Source organism: Vicia villosa, linkage group LG1 (assembly GCF_029867415.1).
Source record: "Vicia villosa cultivar HV-30 ecotype Madison, WI linkage group LG1, Vvil1.0, whole genome shotgun sequence".
NCBI classification, from domain to species: Eukaryota; Viridiplantae; Streptophyta; class Magnoliopsida; order Fabales; family Fabaceae; genus Vicia; species Vicia villosa.
In genome coordinates, this window is record NC_081180.1 from 111834479 (window position 1) to 111860018 (window position 25540).

The 25540-nt window shown below is 34.3% G+C and overlaps 2 protein-coding genes across 3 annotated transcripts; one reads left to right on the forward strand and one right to left on the reverse strand.

Moving 5' to 3' along the window:
- The first annotated feature begins 11680 nt into the window (after window positions 1–11680).
- LOC131643860 (uncharacterized) lies at window positions 11681–15039 on the forward strand. The gene is made up of 10 exons (XM_058914196.1): window positions 11681–11883; window positions 11975–12107; window positions 12258–12318; window positions 12408–12540; window positions 12717–12840; window positions 12975–13031; window positions 13153–13249; window positions 14134–14341; window positions 14456–14516; window positions 14732–15039. Exons 1-10 carry the CDS (start codon window positions 11822–11824, stop codon window positions 14792–14794), a joined length of 999 nt encoding a protein of 332 aa, XP_058770179.1. The 5' UTR covers window positions 11681–11821; the 3' UTR covers window positions 14795–15039.
- A 379-nt stretch (window positions 15040–15418) lies between these two features.
- LOC131643861 (transcription factor TGA4-like) lies at window positions 15419–16936 on the reverse strand. Of its 2 annotated transcripts, none has more exons than XM_058914198.1 (3): window positions 16786–16936; window positions 16355–16581; window positions 15419–15993 (listed from the first exon to the last, which is right to left on the reverse strand). In XM_058914198.1, the coding sequence occupies exons 1-3, from the start codon at window positions 16820–16822 to the stop codon at window positions 15664–15666; spliced, it is 594 nt and encodes a 197-aa protein (XP_058770181.1). In that variant the 5' UTR covers window positions 16823–16936; the 3' UTR covers window positions 15419–15663. The 2 variants fall into 2 exon arrangements, with proteins under 2 accessions (XP_058770181.1, XP_058770180.1); XM_058914197.1 differs by having other exon boundaries at window positions 16780–16917.
- Window positions 16937–25540: the final 8604 nt, after the last annotated feature.

The following is a 25540-nucleotide window of genomic DNA, read 5'->3' on the forward strand; positions in this document are numbered from 1 at the left end:
GAAAAACTTATATTTTATTGTTTGAATATTTTCTTCCCTTTGTGTATTTTTTTATTTTATTCTTCACCTTTATAAAATATGCAATAGTTATTTTTTGTCTTTATTATTTTGTTCTAACTAGTGTAAAAAAATCATATTGAAATTGATCTATGTATAAAATACATAGTCTTTTAATCCTCAAAATAAATACTTAAATAAATATATAAATATTGGTTTAAATGTTGTTTACACTAAAAATAATTTGTGTAATTAAAATTTTACAAAATACGATTTTAGGATTAGTTGAAGATTCCTCAATTAAGTGAAGGTAAAACAAAGACAAATAAAGTCAAGTATGAATCAATTGAATCTTTTCGAAATTAATGTGGTATATTGTGATTGTCAAGACTAGAAACTTTAGTCAAAACACAATAGCATTGGATATTGGACTTTATGGTCATGTTTCATGTTAATATTGTCTCTAATCGAAGAGGACAGAGAATGTGAAACTACGAGTTGGGAAATTCACACACATAAGGATAGAATCAACATAACATTATTAGAAATAAAAGACAACAAGTCGAAAGTGGATCGCCATGTACCCCCGAAATAAAGGAACATTCATGCCTTACACGCGTAAATAGTCGAATGAGACGACATTTTTTGTAAGCCACAATTCTAAAGTTTGTACCATACTTTTCTCTATAAATGTCACCACTTATAAATTATTTTGTACATTTAATCAATCAATATATTTCACGTAATTTTTCTTCTTCTTTTTAATCTATATTACTTTTTATGTATTTATAAAGCTAATGCTTCAATATTCAAATATTTGTATTTAATGCTCTTTGGAGTTGTTTCAGGCCATTCGCAACGCCCTAAATGTTGAAGCCCAAATAGCGAAGAAGGAAGATATTTGGCGTAGAACATGTATGCTCCTTTTCTCCGCCAAGCAGGTAAAACTATCTTGTGGGTCTTATCTTAGTCGTCTAGATTAATCTGACATCTAAGTGTATCTCACGCCCCATCACATGCATTCGGTTGCCAATTATTTTGGGCCAACCAAAGATGGTCCAACGTATATAGTCAACACACATATGATTCAAGGTTCACTTTATGATCTTTTCATTATACTCATCTTGGACTATGTAACTGACTTGGACGTTAGAGGGCTAACCTTACATGTCCATTCTGCATCATCGTACCAAAGATTAACATCATTGATTCCAAATTCATGTGTCATCAATCAACACTAAATATAGTTCATATATGGAACAGCGGTGCCGCCTGTGGGAATCGACCTCTAATTCTTAGGAAATTTCACTAATAGATCATCCTTGATCCTAAATCAGATCTCTGTCGAAACCACCATGAGATGAAAAAAAATAACCTCATACATTGCACCTAAGAACTATGTTGAATTCTAAGATATTGCACCACCTCAATTCTATGTAATCGATGAGATCCATACGAAAACAGGCCTGACGGAGATCCATCACCAAAGAACTTCATCCAAGTAACAACCGACACCAAATAAAAAAAGGACATGTTAATACAAGGATTTAGATATCGCAAAAAGGTTAATGGAGTCTCAAACACAGAGTTTTAATTAGTATAACAGTCACCGTAGAGGATCATATAGTAGCAGGAGGTTGGGTACACTTGAAGTTGAGGATTATGATCCTCAATCAGTTTTTCTCCCCTTATTTCAGACATTATATTATCCGACAATTCAAGATTAAGCATTCTGGGTTCTGGATGATTTGTAGTCACAATATCATCCAGTGCAGGTAAAGTTTCCCAAAAAAAATCTTCTTTATCAACATAACAATTCTCCCCCTAAAGAGAATTTTTATTAAATAAAGGTTGATTTTCAACAAAATTGACATCCATACTTTCAAAAAAATTCTTTGTTATTGGGTTAAAACATTTATAACCCTTTTTATTTGAAGCGTAGCCAAGAAAAACACATTTTTCAACTTTAGGATCCAATTTGGAACGAAAAATATTTGGGATGTAGACATAACAAAGACAACCAAAAGCTTTAAGGGGAAGATCCGCAATGATGCGAGATGTGGGAAAATAATTTTGTAAAACTTGCACAGGAGTCTCATACTTTAAAACACGAGATGGCATTCTATTGATGAGGTAAAAAGCAGTTAATTAGGCATTTCCCCAAAGATATTTAGGTACATTCATAGAAAACATAATAGCTCTAGTAACTTCGAGGAGATGTCTATTTTTTCGTTCAGCAATACCGTTTTGTTGTGGAGTATCACAACAAGTGGATTGATGAATTATCCCCTTAGCTACACTAGGAATGTACTTAGATATTTGTTGAAATATTCAGTGTCATTGTTCGACCTTAGAATGCCAATCTTAGATTGAAATTGGTTTTCAATCATTGGAAAAAAATTTAAACCTTTGTTCCAATTCAGTTTTTTCTAATAGATAAATCCAACACACACGTGTAAAAATCTTTAAACCTTTATTCCAATTCAGTTTTTTTCTAAGAGATAAACCCAACACACACGTGTAATGTCATCAATAAATATCACAAACCAATTTTTTCCAGAAATAGTTTTAATTTTTGAAGGACACCAAACATCACTATGGATTAAATAAAATTCAGGGGCGGAGCCAAGGCCCAGCTAGCCCGGGCAGGCGCCCGGGCTCAACCCCTATTTTCTTTGTACTCTCCCCAATTTAATAGTTGATTTTTAGACAAAATTAGGGGTAAATTAATAAAAATAGCATGTGAAAATTAAAACGGATGAATAATCAATGGTGTAAAGTTTTTTCCCAAGCTGTCTAAAATTCCTGGCTCCGCCATTTATAAAAGGTTACGAAGCAGAATAAACTTTTGAAGTAAAAGACATGCGATGATCTTTAGCTAAGTGACAAGTTTCACAATGAAATTGTGAGGAATTTATTTATTTGGAAAATTTTGGAAATAAATACTTAAGATAAGGGAAACTAGGACGGCCTAATCTATTATGCCATAACTAGGGGTGGAAATAGGCTGGACCGAGCTAGGCTTTGCCAAGTCTAGGCCTGGCCTGTCAAAAAAATTGAAGCCTAAGTCTGGCCTGTGGCTTGTCGTAGGCTTATTTTTAGGTCTGAGTCTGACCTTTTCGAAGGCCTGATTAGCCTATTAGCCTACATAAAAGCCTATTTGTTTTGACATACTAACTGAAATAATGTTTGAATAGACTAACTAACTAAAATACCAAGAGACTAAAAATTTATTTGCATTGACTTATTTTAATTTACCTATTAGCATAAGTTCTGGGAGATTATTTGTTTAAGATAACTTATGAAAACAATGTTCATTAGGTATTTTCATCTTATTTTCACAAGTTCTTTAAGATAACCAAGTTTTATTTATGTATTTTAATTCAAAGTACAAAACATAACATAATGATGATAAAAAAATTATTCATATTTATTTAAATAGGTCGGCCTTATAGACTTAAAAGGCTTTTTTTTGGGCCTGAGGCCTAGGCTTTTTAACTAAATAGGCTTATAAAAAAGCCTAGGCCTTTTCTATTTATAAAAAATGTGTGGCCTGACCTGAGCCTTTATAGGCCAGCCTGTAGGCCCCTGTTACCGGCCTGGCCTATTTCCACCCCTAGCCATAACATAACTTGCTCTGAAACGGGAGGTAAAGTTGCACTTTTTAAACCAAAAACCATTGCGTTTTCCAAGAAGAGTTTCATCAAAGTAGTACAATCCATTCATCTCTCTAGCAATTCCAATCATCTTCCCCGAGTTCTAGTCCTGAAAAACACAAGTGGACGAACGAAAAATGATAGAATAATTAGTGTCCTTAGACAATTTATGAGCAGATAGAAGATTACAAGCAAATTTAGGAACGTGTAAAACAGATTGCAAAGTAATTTGGTTTGAAATTTATATGCTGCCATTGCCTGCAATACTAGAATAACTTCCATCAGCAATCCTTACTTTTTTAGACCCGGAACAAGGGAAATACGAATTGAATAAATGAGAGCAGTTGGTCATATGTTCAGATGCCCCTGAATCTATTATCCAAGGGTAGAAGTGGTTTTGGACAGATAATGCCCAAGAATTCTTACCTGTTTGTGCCACAGTTTCATCAGGAACAGTAGGTGATGAATTGAACTTTAGAAGTTTAAAAAAGTGATCAATTTTCTCCTTAGTAAATGGGAACGAGTCAGCCTCATTAGTCGTTACCGTAAGGTGGTCACCAAACCTTCCAGCCTTTTTATTATTTGGCCTACCATGTAGTTTGAAACAGTTTTGCCGAGTGTGACGATTTAGACCACATTAATTGCAAACTAAATGGTTCTTGTCACCACCTCATGGATTAGGGAAAAGTTTGCGATTGACTTGAGGAACAACCAGTGCAGATCTTTCGACTGGTGGAGGGACAATGACAACCTTTTTTCCAAGCATCACCTGCCTGCGACTGTTTTCGCGACGCACCTTAGCAAATAGTTTACCAATTTGAGGGATAGGATTCCTGCCAAGAATTCGGTCACGAACCTCATCAAAATCAATATCTAGACCTGCAAGAAACTTGAAGACACGACGAACATCCACCATCTTCTTGTAGTGCTTGCAGTCCTTGGGTGACTTCCACTCATATACATTGAACAAATCCAAATCTTGCCAAATACGCTTGAGACAATTGAAGTATTTGGTAACAGAATCTTCAGCTTGACGAATTTCTCCAAGTTGGAGAGTTAATTCATAAATTTGGGATTGGTTGTCCAAATCGAAATACATTTGAGAGACACTTTCCCAAAGATCTTTTGCAGTAGCATAACAAAGATAGTTTGCACCTATCTCTTCAGTCATGGAATTTACTAACCATGTCATGACCATGGAATTTTCAGCATCCTAACTATCATAGTTTTTACCTTCCTTGTCTGGTTGTTTCTTGTCTTCAGTGATGTAGCCAATTTTTCCTCTCCCCCTGAGATACAAACGGACAGACTGTGACCACCGAAAATAATTAGGACCGTTCAGTCGAATTGTTGTGATCTGAACAGGGTGGTTTTCATGGTATGTCCTGAAAGATTGAAGTATTTCAGTTTTAGGTGAAGAATGTTTAGGCGAATGCAGGGACTCGGTATCAGACGAGTGGTCGGATATTATGTGGGATGGAAAAATGAATAAAACGGAAGCAAAAGAAAAAAACCTAAGGAATTTTTCTAGCAACTGATACCATAAAGAAACAAATAATCTGTATTTCTTTGATATATCAGTAAGTAATACCTGAAAGGTATTTATAGAATACAAGGATATATCAATAATCCTAATTCTGGCTAGAGAATCAGATCCATTATTCTCCCTTTAAATGCTAATTCTAAACATGGTAGAAGATAACTAATCACTAATTCTTATTAGCTAATTACTGATTAGTATTTACAATGAAATTTATGCTGAGTTGTATAACATAATATGTTGATTATGTACTTATCTCTCTAATAACTTCCAACAATATGTAAAATAGTGGAAGACCAAACAAATTTTCAATGGTCTGTCAATGGATACTCAATTAAGTGCTAACAAGGACAAATATGTTGAACCAATATTAATATGGTGCATAAATCTTTCTTTCCTCATCTATTTTAAATTCTAGAATTGCATGTGGATAGATTTTAACAGCTTATAGGTTTTGTTTGGGAGTTTGAAGGAAAGAGGAAGAGAAGACTTTGAAAAACAATTTTTTTTTAAAAAAAATAGAGCAATCTTTAACATTTTTTGAAAAAAAGATTTTGAATGAAATGATAAACTATTGTTTATCATTAACATTTTTTTTAATTATTGGAATCATATAACAACCTAATTATATTTGAACAATTTGTCTAAGCTCTCCAAAACTCTCCTCCAATATAAATTTTTAGTTCCCCCAAATTAGGGGGATTTTGTTTTGTGAATAAAAATATATCCCCCAAAACCCTCCCCACCTAAATCTTTCTATTATTTACATTCAATTCTTTCCTTTTTTCAAAGCCCCCCCCCCCCCCCCCCCCCCCATTCCCCTAAAAACTCTCAAATAAAGTCATAGTGATTTATGTATAAGCGTAGGCCTGTGATAGATTTAGTCATCCAAATAGTATTTCTAATGATTATAATTGTATATACAATTAATGTTAGATTTTTTGTTCGATTTATAATATTCAATTTAGACATTGTGTGTAAATTGAATTTGTTAATTGATGCACTACTCATTTGAGCATCTTTATTTATCACATTCATTGTATTCTCTGATAGTCTGAATAAACTATGAAATCAATTCAAATGCAATTTTGTAACTATTCCACTGTCACACTTCTGCTTATAAACATTTGATTTCAAAGTTTTATGTTTGAAAATGGTTTTAGGGGAACACTATATTTAACTCCCTCCCTCTTATAGACCATTTTACATCCATATTCCACCAAACATACATAAGCCCAACTCACCAGATGTATTTGTGAAGGGGAAATTCTTAAATGATTCATGACCCCCACCTCAAACTCATTGAAAGGAAGTCTAAATATCATTCTAGCGAACTGATCGGTCACCAATTTTACTTACTTTCCATCGATTATTTGGTAAGAAATCGCTCATTCCGGTAACATCATGGTTTAGTTTTCAATCGCTTTATTTAATTTTCTTCACATTTTGCAAATGAGTTCTTGTTTATTTTTATTGCTAATTAGATGCTTTTAAGACTTGTTTTGGTAGTGTTTATTGATTTCAGGAAATAGGAAAGTTTCAAAAAGAATTAGAACAAGAGCGGAAGAAAACGTGGACAGCCAGTGTCGTTTGACGCGGCCAGTGTCATTTGACGCGACCAGTGTCATTTGACATGGGCAGGAGCTAAAGAAGAATGGCATGGGCAGAAGCTGACACGGGCAACCAGTGTCATTTGACACGGCCAGTGTCATTTGACACGGCCAGAAGCTGAAGAAGAGTACATGGGCAGAAGCTGACACGGGCAGCCCGTGTCATTTGACACGGCCGTGTCAGCGTGGACGTGAGTCATTGGAGCTTTTTGCTGATTTTTCACTTTGGACTCATTAAGGGCAATTTTGTCATTCTGCACCAGATGGAAACATAGTATCACTACTTAAACCTATTTTTCATGGGAAGAGGGCATCTTTTTGGAATTGAATTTTGATTTTTCACGTACAATTTGGGAGAAGAGCAGATACATGCAATTGTTGGGAAAACGGAGATCTCTCAACCGCGGAAGCTATTGAAGATCAAAGTCATCCTAATTCTATTGTAATGATTTTCTCTTTCACTATGTTTGTTTTTAATTTCATGAACATGAGAGGTTAAACCCCCCAATGCTAGGGGGTGTCCCTGATTTCCTATTGTAATGACAATTTGCTTATTTTATTAGTAATTTCATGACTTTTCACTATCATCTTTTTATATAGTGTTCTTAATGCAAACCATTATTGGAAAATAAGGTTTTGATTTATGGTTAATGTTAGGTTGGAAAACCAAGGTTAATGCTTTTGTATAAAAATATAAATCTGTATAATCAAGGAATTGAGATATAGATTTGTAACCGTAAGTTTTCTGTTGAAACAAAGAGATTAGTATTCTTATTATACCACGAAGGAATTTGGGTATAAAAGAAATATTAAATGATTTTCTTTAATGGAATTTTGGAAAGTCTCACTCAAAATTTGGTGATGATATGAATTAGTGATGATCTGACTAATTTTAAGAGTATTGTTATTATAAGGAATTTCATACACAATCCCCTAGCATTACTTTCTTATTTGTCTAATACAAGTTTATTTAGTTGTTATTTTTTTAATTCATATTTTATAATTTTGCAAACAACATTGAAACAAACCAAGGAGTTTTTGTTCAATTGAATTTGTTAAAACACTTAAGTTTCTGCGCAGTCCTCAAGAGATCGACACTGGGGATAACCCCAATTATTACTACATCGAGAAAATAGTGCACTTGCTATAATTTTCCGACCACGAACTAACACCCATGTAATGGTAACAAACATTCATTAGAAAGGCTGCACAATATTTTATTAAGTTTTATTATAGAGACCGACCAATCAGAAGACAAACCCACATTCCAATGAGAATTTTACATCTGACGTGCCTCATTGAAGATAAAAGTCATCTCCACGATATCCCTTTACTCCCATGGGTACTGATCTACATCAACATGAAGCTCGAAGTCATGTTATCGCCTCTGAACCATCTAATTCTCACTGTCAACAAGCCAAAAAATCACAACTCTGAGTTATGGAAAGTGATCGATACTTACGGTACCACCTAACCTCATCTTCACTAGGTTATCGACTGTTCGAATGCCTACAAGCCTTAATGTAAGAGCGGGCTCTTCGATCACCCTAATATTCCCTTACTGTCTCCAAATCTACTTTAAGTATTTCAGGGAAAGTCAAACCATGACCGACCTATCTAATGTCGATCCTAAACGAGCTTGTTGCCCCATCTCCCTCTACATTCACCTCGATCTCCTCTTCATCCTAGGGACTTTCAAACCCATTAACATTACCTTGAAAACTCCTACAACGTCAAAACTGTCACTAATCTCTATAAAATCTATGAGATGGTGTCTCATTGCTAAAGGAACCACATCTAGTATCGCAGGATCAACCACCCAAGTGCGCAAGGAAGCGACACTTATAGCATCCCCACAAGATATATCTACAAATACATTATTCGAGTTCCTATGTTGTCCATGACTAAGAAATAATAGGAACAACCACTACTATAAATATTATATTAAATTTTCACTTCAGTCAAAAATAAAATCGAGACATAATGACAATGTGCACTATAAAAAAATAAGGATAAAATTTGAATGAGTGTAAAAATTAAATTCATTGAATTTTTTTTATAAATTTTTTTATACATGATCTCGGAGGGAGTATTTGATAAGAAAAAGAAAAAAAAGACCCAATTAAATGTGAGATGTGTAGCGGGCAAAGACGTAATGAATGATTAACACGTCTAATTTGGGGATAGGTAAGATCCATACATTTACTTCATGCAGAGGATGAGGTGCACGAATCCGGTTCCTATTTTTTATGGTAACACCACTTCATTCATTCTACTACTATAATGTAACCACTTCTTTTCTTACACTCAAACTAGTAACAAACCCGTGCGTTCGCACGGGTTCTGGTACGGGACGCGCATTTGTTTCAGATATATATTTTTTAATAGAAAAATATCTAGTTACCCATGGAAAAATAATAATTGAATGTATAATTGATAAAAAAATATTTTGATCAGTAACTTCATGTCCCGTTAATAATCAATATTTTGATTTATAACTTCATGTTCTCGTGTACAAATATTAGTTTGATCAATAACTTCATGTCCCTGTGTACCTTAAAAAAATATTTTGATCAGTAATTTCATATCCCGTAATAATCAATATTTTGATCAGTAATTTCATGTCCCGTTAATAATCAATATTTTGATCAATAACTTCATGTTCTTGCAAGTATATTGTTTTTGGATCATAAATATTATCTTTCGTATATAAAAATATTTAGATCAATAATAGATTTTTTTCCCATATACAAATATTATTTATGTTTAGGTATCACTTACAAAAATATCTTAATCAATAGTAAATTTTCGTATATAAAAATATTTAGATCAATAATAGATTTTTTTCGTATACTATAATTTGGTACCATTTATAAAAAAAAATTGGATCAACGGTAAACTCTTTCTCGTATATAAAAAATTGTTGTTTATAAAAAAAATTGTATCAACAATATATTTATTTATATTTATGAAAATATTTATATCAACGGTAGATTTTTTTCTCATTTATAAAAATATTTGTATCAATAATATAATTTTTTCCATTTATAAAAATATTTGTATCAATAATATAATTTTTTCCATTTATAAAAATATTTGTATCAACAATAAAAAAAATTCATTTATAAAAATAATACTGTTTATTAAAATATTTGGATCAACTATACATTTTATCAATTAGCTCATTTCTTTCGTATTTGAATCAATAACTCACTTCCATTTATTTCATGTAGTTGTAAAATTTACACACAAAAATTAACAAAATGAATTCTTATTTAATAACTTGTATTTATATCATAAATTCTGGATGAATTTGCAAATTTGAAACAAAATAGACCAAAATAAATAAATATAATAAAAAATATGACACCCAAAATACATTTCATTCAATAAAAAATATAATAAATATAATAAAAAAATATGACACCCAAAAGAGTAATTTTACTAAAATCTTTTGCATGAGTGTATCAATACTACAATACCACTTTTTCATCCACCATAGTTTTGCTGTTAGTAAACTCTTTTACAGATGATATAAAGTGGAAAAATCAACTTTGATTATCATTATCAGACATATCATGAAAAATGTATGTTCCAGGAGAAAAGAAGAATAATTTTTAATTTTATTTTTCAAATGAATATAACTATTAGAGAAAGTAGAGTGAAATATAAAAATGAGAGAGAAGAGAAAGAAATAAAAATTATGCATGAAAAAGTGAATGGAAGAAATTAAGAGAAAAAATTGGAAATAAATTAAGAGAGAACTTTACTTTTATAAAGAAAAAGAGTGTTATAAGAAGTGTATAAGAGAAGTTTGAAATTTGATATTTAAATTTTAAATTTAAAAATTGAGTAGTAAGAGTGAAGTTTATAAAAGAGAAAAGTATGGATGCAGTAAAGATGGTCATTTATTGAAACATTATATTGCAATATAATAAAAAGACATTAAGAAAAGTAATTTGCAGACGGATTAGATAAAACAATATGTTGTTTTGGAAATGATAAAAAAGAAATTGAAAAACAGGTCAAATTAAAAAATGTTGGTATTCCAACAATATTTTTTTTTTTTGGCTTTTATACTACCGGTTTAGTCCGGTTCGGGGGCGAGTTCTGGCATCAAGTGGTTCCATCCCCCTCCCGATCGCAGTTGCGGGGGATCGAACCGTGGTTCTCCCTACCAAGTCCAGCGCCAATCACCACTGGATCAACTAACGATTGGTCTATTCCAACAATATTTATATACTATAGAACATGTCATTTTAATTTTTCCATATTTTTTTTAAATAAGTAAATATACTATATATTTAATATATTAAAGATAAAAGATATTCATCAAATTTTAAAAGATTCAGCATCAATATAATTTCAATAACAATTATTATATTACAAAAAGAAGTCTTATGTTAAAAAAAATCTTCACTCTCACAAAGAGAACTCTTCTTCCTCTCATTACAATATCATCCCAATCTACCTTCTATATTGACATAGTCTTTCTACAAAATTTATTAAGTTTTTCTCGCCATTTGTATTTTTAAAAAATGAAACAATCTAAAGAAAATAATTTAAAATTAATTTAAAAATAAATTAAACTATATCTAAAGTTAAAAATAATTTAAATTTGTTAAAATGTTTTATTTTATTAAATATTATATTAAATTTTCACTTCAGTCAAAAATAAAATCGAGACATAATGACAATGTGCACTATAAAAAAATAAGGATAAAATTTGAATGAGTGTAAAAATTAAATTCATTGAATTTTTTTTATAAATTTTTTTATACATGATCTCGGAGGGAGTATTTGATAAGAAAAAGAAAAAAAAGACCCAATTAAATGTGAGATGTGTAGCGGGCAAAGACGTAATGAATGATTAACACGTCTAATTTGGGGATAGGTAAGATCCATACATTTACTTCATGCAGAGGATGAGGTGCACGAATCCGGTTCCTATTTTTTATGGTAACACCACTTCATTCATTCTACTACTATAATGTAACCACTTCTTTTCTTACACTCAAATGAGTTTACGCCTCCATTTCCAATCCATCCTCACCCCCAATTTTCTCCATTACACACCAAGGTTCATTCTCTTCATCCCTCTTCTCTTTTATACTCCCTCCTCCTTCCCTTGCATGTCTCATTGTTGATTAATCTTGTCTTTTTCTCTAAAGGGTCTCGTTTTCTACTTTTTCTTCTGGGAAAATGGAGGCTGTCAAATCGAGTTCGGAATCGACCGTGGCTGATCCTGTTTTGCTCCACTCTAAAATTGCCGCTATTCGCTCCGCCGGTCCTCAAAAGCTTCAGGTTTTTTACCCCCTTTTCATTCATAATTGCGTTTCATGCAACCAAATTTGTCACATTTTCTATTTCATACACTCCATAGTTCTATTATTATACTCTCATTTTAGTTGCATAACACAAAATTGGGACACACTTGTATTTTCATGTTTGTAGGTGATTGCTGATTTTGATGCCACATTGACAAAGTTTTGGGTTAATGGAACTCGTGGCCAAAGTATATATATTCCCCCTTTTCTTCTCCTTACATGTCCAAAACTAGGAAATTTGCTATGTATTATATTAACCTAATCATATCATTTGTAGCTAGTCATGGCCTTTTGCAGCAGGATAATCCAGAATATAATGCTAAAAGACAACAGTTATATGAACATTACCATCCATTAGAATTTTCTCCTACTCTTGGACTTAAAGAGAAAAGGAAACTCATGGAAGAGTGGTATGTCCCTCAGTTTTAATGAGTAGAAATCGAACTCAGTATCCTAGACCAGAATTTATAATACTCACACACACACATAACACCAAAACGATTAGCGCTAGACCCTGGTGGTATAGTCATATTCGATATTGACATTAATGTTTGCTGCTGAAACTTGAAATTTGATTTATTATTAGGTGGGGAAAAACGCACGGTCTTCTTATGGAGGGAGGACTTACATATGAATCAATAAAACAATCAGTTGCTAATGCTAATATAGCTTTTAGGGAAGGTGTTTCTGAGCTTTTTGAATATTTGGAGGTATATTTCTGAGTTCTTATATCTTGATATGTTCATCTTATATCAAGCGAGTTTATGAAATCTAATATACATATGTATGTGAAGATTCTATTGCTTCTGATATTGGATCCCATTTTCCGTTTTGTTATTTTCAGGAACAAGACATTCCTGTATTAATATTCTCTGCAGGGCTTGCCGATATCATTGAAGAGGTCTGAAAAGTTAATTTTGTTTTATGTTAGCAAGGTTACTGGGCGTTTTCTCTTCACTTTCTTGTCTGTTATTAAGTGTGCCTCTCAATCTCTATTTGTCACTTTTTTCTAATAATAACAGGTTCTAAGACAGAAGCTTAAGAGATCCTTCAAAAATGTGAAGATAGTATCCAACAGGATGGTTTTTAATGATGATGGTCAACTTGTATCTTTCAAAGGTGATTCTATGCCACTAACATTTTTTATTTGTATTTGTTTGCTTTTCATATTGATGTTCATGTCTAAATACATCTTTCAGAGGCTGAGGCATTACATAATTGTTCTTAGGTATCACTATTATTAGCGAAAAGCATATTTATATTACAATGTTAATTTAGTTGTTTCCAGTTTAACCCCTAGTGAATGAGTCTGGAAAAAAAGTATGACAAGATCTATTATGTTTTTTGTTATGAGTTATAACTTCTTAACAAACAAGGAGGTTAATTGATGAAATGTCACTTAGAGTTAGGTGGAAATTTTTTAAACATGCGAAGGTTACCTGTTTACTTTCATATAGAGTTGCTTTGCCTTGGAAGAGAACAAGGTTATGTAGTTTTTCCATTTCACATTCAGAAGGTTTTCCACCTTTAATGTTTTTATGACGTTATTCTTCTTTACGGTGTTTTTGCCCTTCTGAATTACGTAGAGATGGAGATTTGTTCTGATATTCCCAACCCTACCCTATTTAGTGTAAATAAATCTATCTTATGCTAATTCCTCTGTCATTCACAGAAGTTAACGAGGTATTCAGCTACGGTAACCTCAAAAAAATTACAGATTGTCTTTGATTCCAAGAATCTTGGACCATAAAAAACTAAATAAATGTGTAACTGTTGTTATGTAATTTGATATTGCCCTTCACATATAGCTGTGTTTTGATATATCCTAACTTGGAACTTTGAAGCTTATGGATGAACTGAAAAGAAACATTTCACATGCCTGTGTTAGTTGATAAGTTGGAATGGAATTGGGGTATTTGAGATAAAGTGCATTTTTTCGAGTTGAATTTAGACATCTTGATAAGAACCGGTTATTAATTTTTTCTTCTAAATTTTAATTACAGGAAAATTGATTCACAGCTTAAATAAAAATGAGCATGCTCTTGATATGGCTGCGCCTGTTCACGAACACTTTGGTGATATCGATGGTCCAGCTGATGACAATGATTTGCTCAAGAAGAGAACCAATGTTCTCCTCCTTGGTGATCACACTGGAGACTTAGGAATGTCCGATGGTTTAAATTACGATACTCGAATTTCCGTGGGATTTTTGTAAGTAAAATATCTGCTATACTCAGAGTTAATTGCTGGGATAATACGTAAATTTGAGCTCAATAAAACATTATGAATATGACCTGATCCCTACTGCTTTTTGAGTTGTTGTAGGAACCACAGCGTTGAAAACTCACTTAGCATCTACAAAGAAGCTTTTGATGTTGTTTTAGTGGTAAGTTGAACATATCCTTGGATCCATGTTTCTTACAATTTTTGTAAAGAGCAATCCTATTACTATTGACTTTTATCAGTGTGTCTGCAATATTGAAGAATTACATCATATTAAACTAAACTAATTCATAAAACAATTTGTTAAATTGAAGTGAAATACTGGGTAAGAGATGATTGAGTAGCTAATTGTAACTTGAAAATTACTTTTCCCTGCAGAATGACGCGCCTATGTGGGAAGTTATCAAATTGGTCTCTCAAATGTGTTCGACTGAGAAGTGATTGTTTGCAGAATTCATATATTCTTAGCTGTATCATCTTTTATTTTTATCCTACACATCCCAAGGTTCCTCTTTAATTCCCCTTATGAAGAATGCTAACAAGTAACAAAACACTCCTTTGACACAATTTGGTGATTAGTTAGTTATACTAGGACAGTTTTATTTACTCCTATGCATATTTGTATGGCACACAAACTGCATTTTCAGTTGTGAGGGGTTATTTCATTCTGTTTGTCGTTTTTTTTATTTTGCTTTTCTATGCATAACCCTTTTGCTGGTTCCATAAAAATGTAGAACCATCTATAAGAATTTGAAGTTTTAAGGCATTATGAGTATTTTTTGTTGAAATAGTTATACTAAAATTGAGCTGTTTGGGGCCTATTTGTTTCCCCTGTCATTTCCTCGGCCTATGTACTTCCAGTTTATGCCACCAGCAACTTTACTGACTATCTATAGATATTGATGGGTGCGGGTTCAGACGGGCTCATGCGGGTGCGAGTTAAACTGCCATGCCTAGTTCCAACTTCCAATAGAGAGAAGTTTTAGTTATTCTAAATTCAGAATTTGAATTTTGCAATTTCAGTTCAAATTTTAAGTAGTTAAAAAAGTTGAAAAACAAACCCACTGACTATTGAATGCGTGTTCATTGAAATTTCACCATAAAAACAAATATAGACTAAACCTCAATATGGGCATGAATTACAAACATGAATAAGCAAGACACTCTCCAGAGTATTTTCATAATACAATTCTGTTTCATGGATACCAAATTAATTAGATGCAACACATTGATACCAAATTAATTGGATGCAAACTAAGTTTATTTTATTTATATAGTTTCGTTTCACTTCTCTTGGCTCTCGAGAATCCTCAAAGTGAGCTCCGAGGCTGCGGATTATGCAGATGTTCCTTGAGAGCAACTACAAATTCAGCTTGCTGAGAAATTGTAACGAGACGACAAAATTGATGCAAGAATTCTTGGCGAAGATTATCAGCCTGTTTAAAGAAGCTTAGTTGTTGAGGTACATACATCAATTGAAACCCTTTGCCATCTGCTGTTGTTGTTTCATCAAGATTTTGCTTGAGTTTTACCATGCCTTGTGCAAGAGCATATTCTGCTTGTTGGCATGATTGTCCAAGATTATAAATATCACTAAGTTGTTGCTGGGTGTACATATGTTGAAGTTGAGGCAGAATAACCTGTATATATATCCAAATTAAAGCACATATAATACATATAAAGAAGCACATATAGTACATATAAAGTATGCACATGTGTTTATGAGTGGAGGCAGTGTTCCCTTTACAAACTGGTTTTGTTAGACTTTGTTATAAACTAAAAATCTAAGATGATATGAGAGTCTATTTATTATCTATTGGATCACCTGCTAACTGATCAACGCTATCGAGCCGCTCGGATCATGCTCTAGATGTCGGTCCTGAGCTAGAGCGTTAAAAGTCTCACACTTTATAAGATAAAACATAAACATGTATCTATAAGGGAGAACAATCTTGAATCTATAAAACAGTTTGTTTCTAACTAATTCTATTAGTAAATTACCTGAAGAATTTGAGAAGGACGAAAGCCTCCAATCCACCATTGATTGCTTTCACATGTTATGGCAGAACCAACAGTCAAGACATGTTTCATGATTGTGTTTATTACTAACTGTAGCTTGTCATCCTCAATAACATGGTTGTGATCATTTAGAGTTTTATGTATCGCAGAAATAAGCTTGTTCTGTTCTTCAGACGAAAGTGCATACTTTTTCACAGAAATTGTGTTTCCTGCAGAATTCTTACTTCTGTTAGCTTTAAAGTATGTAGTATACAAGAAATAAAATAAGTGCTTACCAAACCAATTTACAGTTGAATGGTATTCTTAAGGATCAAGCTTTAATAAAGTATATAGTATACTAGATTTATCTAAACATATAGTATATTTTAACTATTTTTATGACAATACAAATTTTTATATATTCTTACTATTACCCTTGAAGAAATCTCCTAGAGCATTAGTCTCTTTCATTGGTTTGGTTACAAGAAGCCAGAACTTAGAATTGGAATTCAAGATTTCCTTTGAATGGAGAGGCAATCACAAGCACTTAATTTCATAATGCACCAATGAAAATGGGAAGAGTGTATATATAACCAAAAAGTGAAATAAGGTGACCAAAAAAGCTTTATATGCTAGATCCTATTACTTAAATAAAACACCACATCATCCCCCACTTATCTACAAAAAAAGGGTACACTACACGTATTATTAACCATTCATGTCGTCAGTCATGATACATTGCTAAGATTTACTGAATATTTGAGAATCTCCAAATCATTAACCAATATATGTATACTTTTGGCCCTTCAAACCATGATGGGATATAAGTGTCATCACTTAATGTTTTGTCATGTTACCAATTAGAGATGGTATATTCTCTTAGGTCCGAGTTCCCTTGTTAGACGACGGTAATTTATCTAGAGGGGATGAATAAATCTTTTAATTTAAAAATGATCTTTTAAAACAGTTTTTGAAAATTATAAAAGTTATGATAAGCAGAAGGTTTGACTTAGATCAAGAAAATTTCTTTATAGACCTCTCAACCTTCTAGCCCACCTCTGGTGAAAAATCCAAACTACCCCTGACTTCGGAAATGCATCTCCGAAATGCAAGAAAAAGGTGTTTTCGGAGATGCATCTCCGAAAGCGCCTTTTTTTTTTTTTTGAAAAAATTGTCTTATTTCGGAAGTTCATTTCCGAAAACAGTATTTCGGAAGTTCATTTCCGAAATACTGCGCGTTTTGCAGATTAAGCAAAACAGCCCCCTCCCCCAATTCATTTACCCTAATCTTCTTCCAAACTCAACCCCAAAGAGTTTTTTCTGCAAACCACTTCCAAGGCTACATTATATTCCACATCTAGTTGCTCTACTACATTCAAAAGCTTTTCAATCTATTCAATCGGTAAGCATTTTGATTTTAAGATCTATGATTAAAATTTATATTAGGGTGTTTACAAATAGCAAAAAATGTATTAGGTTAGGTTTGTACTGATATTTAGGATGTTTAGAACTTGTTTAGAATAGCAAAAAAGTTTGATTTTGGGGTCTGCCATGGAAGTTGCAAAAAACTTCTGCGCAAGGGTGTTTCGGAAGTTCATTTCCGAAAACACCTTCATTCCCAGTTTCGGAGATGAACTTCCGAATTGTATCAGAAGTGCAATTTTTTTTAGTTCTTTATGTTGTCTCGCATGTTAATCGATTTCAATTGTTTTCAGGAACATGTCAGACAACGTAGCACGCATCAGACAGGGTAGAGAGACCCAGACTGCGTCGGCTAGACGCGAGCGGGCGGCGCAACTGGCGTCGACACGGGGACGGGGGCAGGGCCGGGGACGACGTGTGCGAGTTCCCGTGGAGATGGACGAGGGTACCTCCACATCTGGTTCGAGGAGTCGTCTGGCTCGGGTATCTTCTTCCCGCCAGCAAGAGGAGGAGGTACCGGAGGTGGCAGTATCATACCACGAGGCGGAGGATGAAGGATAGAAAAACACTTAGAAAGGGGGGGATTGAATAAGTGTTACTTTAAATCTTGGACGATAAAAATAAATTGCACAATTATTTTTATCCTGGTTCGCTGTTAACGAAGCTACTCCAGTCCACCCCCGCAGAGATGATTTACCTCAACCTGAGGATTTAATCCACTAATCGCACGGATTACAATGGTTTTCCACTTAGTCCACGACTAAGTCTTCCAGAGTCTACAGATCACAACTTGATCACTCCAGGAACACTGCTTAGATACCCTCTAAGACTTTTCTAGAGTCTACTGATCAACCTGATCACTCTAGTTACAAACTGCTCAGCCAACTGCCAAGACTTCCTAGAGTATACTGATCACACGATCACTCTAGTTCCTTACAACTTAATGTAATCTATTCAAGAGTTTACAAATGCTTCTTAAAAGCTATAATCACAAACTGTGATATTTCTCTTATCGTTTAAGCTTAATCTCACTAAGATATTACAACAGCAATGTAGTGAGCTTTGATGAAGATTAAGATTCTGAGTTTAGATTTGAACAGAGTTTCAGCAAGTTTGATATAAGTTGTTTTGGTGCAGAATCGTTAACCTTGCTTCTCATCAGAACTTCATATTTATAGGCGTTGAGAAGATGACCGTTGAGTGCATTTAATGCTTTGCGTGTTCCGTACAGCATTGCATTTAATGTTATACGCTTTTGTCAACTACCTCGAGCCTTGTTCACGCTGTGTCTACTGACGTTGCCTTTAGTAGCTTTAACGTTCCTTTTGTCAGTCAGCGTAGTCTGCCACCTGTACTTCCTTCTGATCTGATGTTTGTGAATATAACGTTTGAATATCATCAGAGTCAAACAGCTTGGTGCATAGCATCTTCTGATCTTCTGACCTTGAAGTGCTTCTGTTGCGTGATACCATCTTCTGATCTTCAGTGCTTCTGATCTCATGTTCTTCTGATGCTTCCATAGACCCATGTTCTGATTCTGCTTCGACCATCTTCTGATGTCTTGCCAGACCATGTTCTGATGTTGCATGCTGAACCATTTGAGACACAACTTCTGAGCGCTGAATTATGCGTACTCTTTATATATTTCCTGAAAGGGAAATTGCATTGGATTAGAGTACCATATTATCTTAAGCAAAATTCATATTATTGTTATCATCAAAACTAAGATAATTGATAAGAACAAATCTTGTTCTAACAATCTCCCCCTTTTTGATGATGACAAAAACATATATAAATGATATGAATTTGCGATCAGAAAGAGTAGACGGCAAAAGACAAATTACACAGCTATAGCATAAGCATATGAATATGTCTCCCCCTGAGATTAACAATCTCCCCCTGAGATAAATAATCTCCCCCTGAAATAAATACTCGAAGAACTTTAATAAAAGACTTCCCTGATTATTTCGGTAGAGACGATCATATAAGCTTCTGCCTTCAGAGAATTCATAGCTTCTGACTTCTGCTTCCATTGGACAGCTTCAGAACTTGAATTTCTTTAGATCCTTAGAACACTCACAGCTTCTGATTCCTGCTTCCATCGTGGACAGCTTCAGAACTTGAATTTCTTTGATCTTCAGAACATTCACAGCTTCTGATTTCTGCTTCCATTCAGGACAGCTTCAGAACTTGAGTTTTCTGGATCTTCTAGAACATTCACATCTTCTGATTTCTGCTTCCCTCGGATAGCTTCAGAACTTTGAATGTCTACCAACATCACTTCATGCTAGATTTGTATCAGAACATTGTTGAATGTACCAGAGCATCATCAGAGCATCTCTACATCCTGAAATGTTACAGAACAAAAACTAAACGACAAAAGTCAGCATGAACGAGTTAGAACATAAAATGTATGTTTGAACACATTATATGTATCAGAGCCAAATGTATCAGAGCATTTAGGCTAAAAACGTGTATCAGAGCAAATAATGTATCAGAGCCATAACATTATATGTATCAGAGCAAATAGAATTTTGTCAGAACAGGATAGACAATGATATTCAAATTCTATTATCAGTGCTTCTGATTCATTCTTCTTTCTTGCTTCTGATTCCTGAAGCTTGACAGCACTCAGCTTGCTTCAGTTTCCAAGAGCTTATTCCTTTTACAGAATAACGCTTCTTATGGTTTTGCTTCTAGTGTTTGCTTCTGAAGATTCACTTTACTTCTCTGTACCTGCAAAACACTTAAACCATATAGAACTTGCAGTTCTTGTTAGTGAATGTGTGGGAGCCTCTTTACCCAGCAACTGATAGATTTAATCAAATCATTTATCATTTATCTTCTCCCCCTTTTTGTCATAACATCAAAAAGAATATTTAAAAAAAAATTCAGATGCATAATACGACAAATAGATTCACTGGAATGTAAATCAAAGAAACTTTTTCATTGATAACCAAACAAGGATTACAAGAAGTTCCTATGATTAACAAGCAGAAGCAACAAGGAAAAGAAAACTACAAAGACCAAATCCTAGGACCCTAGCTAAGACAACGTCTGTGCCAGCATGCCATGAAGGAGTGAAACACTTCATTGACTGCTTCTCGGGCTTTCAGGCGAGGAGTCAGGGAGACTTGGTTCTGATGTAGATCTTCCACCATCTTTACCAGAGACAGCATTCCCAGCAGGTGAAGATGAAGAGATTGAAGAGTATTTAAAAAGAAATAAAGTGAAATGAATGATGACTAGCATTTAATGTTACGTGACGTGAGGAGAGATAATAAAGACAAATGAGGTGACTAGCACAGTTACCTATGGTTGGTGTCCCTTCAACTGCACGCGCGTTTATCCATGAATAGTAACGACAGGTTTACCATCCCGAGATAAAACGTAACAGCTGTTTTGCTTTAAAAGAGGTTCTGAATCAACTTAGACAATGAAACGTTAGTAATAACCGAATCATAATTTCTAAAAGATTTTAATCAGAACTTCTGATAAAAAAAATAATCCATGTTCATTTCAGAAGTTACTCATACATAAGAACTTCTCATCTTCTCATTCTGGGCATAGATCCATACTGATGTTCTTCAGAATGAATTTAAACCTATCTTCAGCCAGGGGTTTTGTAAAGATATCAGCCCATTGATGGTCTGTATCCACAAAGTTTAAAGAAATAACACCCTTCTGAACATAGTCCCTTATGAAATGATGTTTAATCTCAATATGTTTAGCTTTTGAATGAAGAATAGGATTCTTAGATAAACATATAGCAGAAGTATTATCACAGAATATAGGAATGTTACTCTCAAATATCTGATAATCTTCTAACTGACTCTTCATCCAGAGCATTTGTGTACTACAACCAGCAGCAGCGACATATTCTGCTTCTGTTGTTGATAGAGCAATAGTTGCTTGCTTCTTGCTATACCAAGAGATCAAATGACTTCCAAGAAACTGGCAACTTCCTGAAGTACTTTTTCTTTCAATTCTGTCTCCAGCATAATCAGCATCGCAGAATCCTACTAAGTTGTATTCTTTAGATTTTCTGTAAACTAAACCAACATTAGTAGTACCTTTCAGATACCTTAGAATTCTCTTAACAGCAGTTAAATGAGATTCTCTAGGATCTGATTGGAATCTAGCACACAAACAAACACTGAACAGAATGTCAGGTCTAGAAGCAGTCAAATATAGAAGAGATCCAATCATACCTCTGTATAACTTCTGATCTACCTTCTTACTTACCTCATCCTTACCTAGGATGCATGTTGGATGCATAGGAGTTTTGGCTTCTTTGCAGTCCAGAAGATTAAACTTCTTCAGAAGTTCCTTCACATACTTGGTTTGGTGAACATATGTTCCTTCTGATGTTTGATTTATTTGTATTCCAAGGAAATACTTGAGTTCTCCCATCATGCTCATTTCAAACTCAGCCTGCATAGACTTAGCAAACTCCTTTCCAAGTGTAGCATTAGATGTTCCAAAAATAATATCATCTACATATATTTGACAGATTAAAATATCCTTTTCAAAGGTTTTACAAAAGAGAGTAGTGTCCACTTTTCCTCTAGTGAAACCATTATCTAGAAGGAAAGAACTTAAGCGTTCATACCAAGCTCTGGGAGCTTGCTTCAATCCATATAATGATTTCTTTAGTTTAAAAACATGATTCGGAGACATAGAGTCTTCAAAACCAGGAGGTTGATGGACATAAACTTCTTCATCTATATAACCATTTAAGAAGGCACTCTTGACATCCATCTGATAAAGAGTGATGTTATGTTGAGTGGCAAATGAAATTAATAGACGAATAGATTCTAACCTGGCCACTGGTGCAAAGGTTTCTGTATAATCAATCCCTTCTTGCTGACTATAACCCTGAGCCACCAGTCTGGCTTTGTTCCTTACCACTTCACCTTTCTCACTGAGCTTGTTTCTGAAGACCCATTTTGTACCAATTATATTGAATCCATCTGGTCTAGGAACAAGATCCCAAACATCATTCCTTGTAAACTGATTCAGTTCTTCTTGCATAGCAATTATCCAGTCTGGATCTTCTAGAGCATGATCAACAGAAGTTGGCTCGATTAAAGATACAAGACCTAATTGACAATCTGCATTGTTCTTAAGGAATGCTCTTGTTCTGATTGGATCATCCTTCTTTCCAAGAATGACATCTTCTGAATGACCAGAGATGAGTCTGGATGATCTTCTGACAGATGGTTCTTCAGAAATACTCAGATCCTCCAGAGAAGCTGATACTTGATCTTCAGATTCTTTGCTTCTGAGAAGCTCTGCTTCTGATGCGTTGCTTCTTGGCTCAACAACTTCTGATATATCAATATCACAATCTGCAAAATTATCAAACTGCTTTGGTTTTTCAGAACCAAGCTTATCATCAAACCTGATATTGATTGATTCTTCTACAATCAATGTTTCAGTATTGTATACTCTGTAGCCTTTTGAGCGTTCAGAATATCCAAGAAGGAAACATTTCTGTGCTTTGGAATCAAACTTACCAAGATAATCTTTAGTGTTCAGAATAAAGCATACACATCCAAAAGGATGGAAATATGAAATGTTGGGCTTTCTATTCTTCCACAATTCATAGGGAGTCTTATTTAGAATAGGTCTGATAGAGATTCTATTCTGAATATAGCATGCAGTGTTTATTGCTTCTGCCCAGAAATGCTTAGCCATATTGGTTTCATTGATCATGGTTCTGGCCATTTCTTGCAGAGTCCTATTCTTTCGTTCTACAACCCCATTTTGCTGTGGAGTTCTAGGACAAGAGAAATCATGGGCAATACCATTTTCTTTGAAGAACTCTTCAAAGGATCTGTTCTCAAATTCACCACCATGATCACTTCTGACCTTTATGATTTTACACTCTTTTTCAGATTGAATCTGAATGCAGAAATCAAAGAACACTGAATGAGTCTCATCCTTGTGTTTCAAGAATTTTACCCACGTCCAGCGACTATAATCATCTACGATGACTAATCCATATTTCTTTCCTCTGACAGATGCTGTTTTGACTGGTCCAAACAGATCAATGTGCAAGAGTTCTAATGGCCTTGAGGTAGAAACAACATTCTTAGACTTGAATGCAGGTTTGGAGAACTTGCCCTTCTGACATGCTTCACAAAGAGCATCTGATTTGAATTTCAGATTAGGGAGTCCTCTGACAAGATTCAGTTTGTTAATCTGAGAGATCTTTCTCAAACTAGCATGACCTAATCTCCTGTGCCAGACCCACTGCTCTTCAGAAACAGACATAAGACAAGTCACCTTCTGACTCATAAGATCTTGCAGATTTGTCTTATAAATGTTGTTCTTCCTCTTGCCTGTAAATAGGATTGAGCCATCCTTCTGATTTACAGCCTTGCAAGACTCTTGATTAAAGATAATATCATAACCATTGTCACTTAATTGACTGATAGATAAGAGGTTATGAGATAATCCTTCTACAAGAAGTACATTAGAAATGGAAGGAGAGTTACCAGACTTTATAGTTCCAGAGCCAATTATCTTGCCCTTCTGATCTCCTCCGAACTTGACTTCTCCTCCAGACTTAAGCACCAGGTCTTGGAACATAGACCTTCTTCCTGTCATGTGTCGTGAGCATCCAGAGTCCAGGTACCATGACATGTTGTGCTTTGTCCTTCTTGCAGCCAAGGATATCTGCAATAGGAATAATCTTATCCTTAGGTACCCACATTTTCTTGGGTCCTTTCTTGTTAGATTTTCTCAAGTTCTGATTGAACTTGGGTTTGACATTATAAGCAATAGGAGGAACAGCATGATAATTTTTAATATGAGTTTCATGATATTTCCTAGGTTGTGTCACATGCTTCTTGGTGTGTGTTATGTGAAAACTTTGTGCATGTGAAGTGTGCCTAATATCATGAGAGTGGCCATACTTGAACTGATCATACAATGGCTTGTATGTGAGTTTCATTTCATCAACAGGTTCAAGTTTGTATGGGGTTTCACCCTCATAACCAATGCCAACTCTTTTGTTTCCAGATACGGCATATATCATAGAAGCTAGCTGACTTCTGCCAATACTTCTAGATAAGAACTTCCTGAAACTTAAATCATATTCTTTCAGAATATGGTTTAGACTAGGAGTGGATTTTTCTGAATTAGAAGGAGATCCAACATCATTGGATAATTTTAAAAGTTTATCTTTCAATTCAGAATTTTCCAATTCAAGCCTCTTTGTTTCAAATTCAAATAGCTTTTTCAGCTTTTTGTATTTAATACAAATCTGAGACTTGGATTCCAGAAGTTCAGTTAATCCGGAAACTAACTCATCTCTAGTAAGTTCAGAAAATACCTCTTCAGAATCTGATTCTGATGTAGATTCTGATCCGTCATCTTCTGTCGCCATCAGCGCACAGTTGGCCTGCTCATCTTCTGAATCATCTTCTGACTCATCCCAGGTTGCCATAAGACCTTTCTTCTTATGAAACTTCTTTTTGGGATTTTCCTTCTGAAGATTTGGACATTCATTTCTGAAGTGTCCTGGCTCATTGCATTCATAGCACATGACCTTCTTCTTGTCAGATCTTCTGTCATCAGAAGATTCTCCATGTTCAAATCTCTTTGAACTTCTGAAGCCTCTGAACTTCCTTTGCTTGGTCTTCCAGAGTTGATTTAGCCTTCTGGAGATCAAGGACAGTTCATCTTCTTCTTCAGATTCTGATTCTTCAGGATCTTCTTCTTTGGCCTGAAAAGCGTTAGTGCATTTCTTGATATTAG

Excerpts from the sequence above, each read along its gene's own strand:
- LOC131643860 (XM_058914196.1), top strand. The coding sequence starts at position 11,822 with ATGAGTTTACGCCTCCATTTCCAATCCATCCTCACCCCCAATTTTCTC. Across the intron at positions 14,342-14,455 it reads CGAATTTCCGTGGGATTTTT|GAACCACAGCGTTGAAAACT; the intron begins GTAAGTAAAATA and ends GAGTTGTTGTAG. Across the intron at positions 14,517-14,731 it reads CTTTTGATGTTGTTTTAGTG|AATGACGCGCCTATGTGGGA; the intron begins GTAAGTTGAACA and ends TTTTCCCTGCAG.
- LOC131643861 (XM_058914197.1), bottom strand. The coding sequence starts at position 16,822 with ATGAAAGAGACTAATGCTCTAGGAGATTTCTTCAAGGGTAATA. Across the intron at positions 16,582-16,779 it reads AGATTTCTTCAAGGGTAATA|GAAACACAATTTCTGTGAAA; the intron begins GTAAGAATATAT and ends AGAATTCTGCAG. Across the intron at positions 15,994-16,354 it reads GTCCTTCTCAAATTCTTCAG|GTTATTCTGCCTCAACTTCA; the intron begins GTAATTTACTAA and ends ATATATATACAG.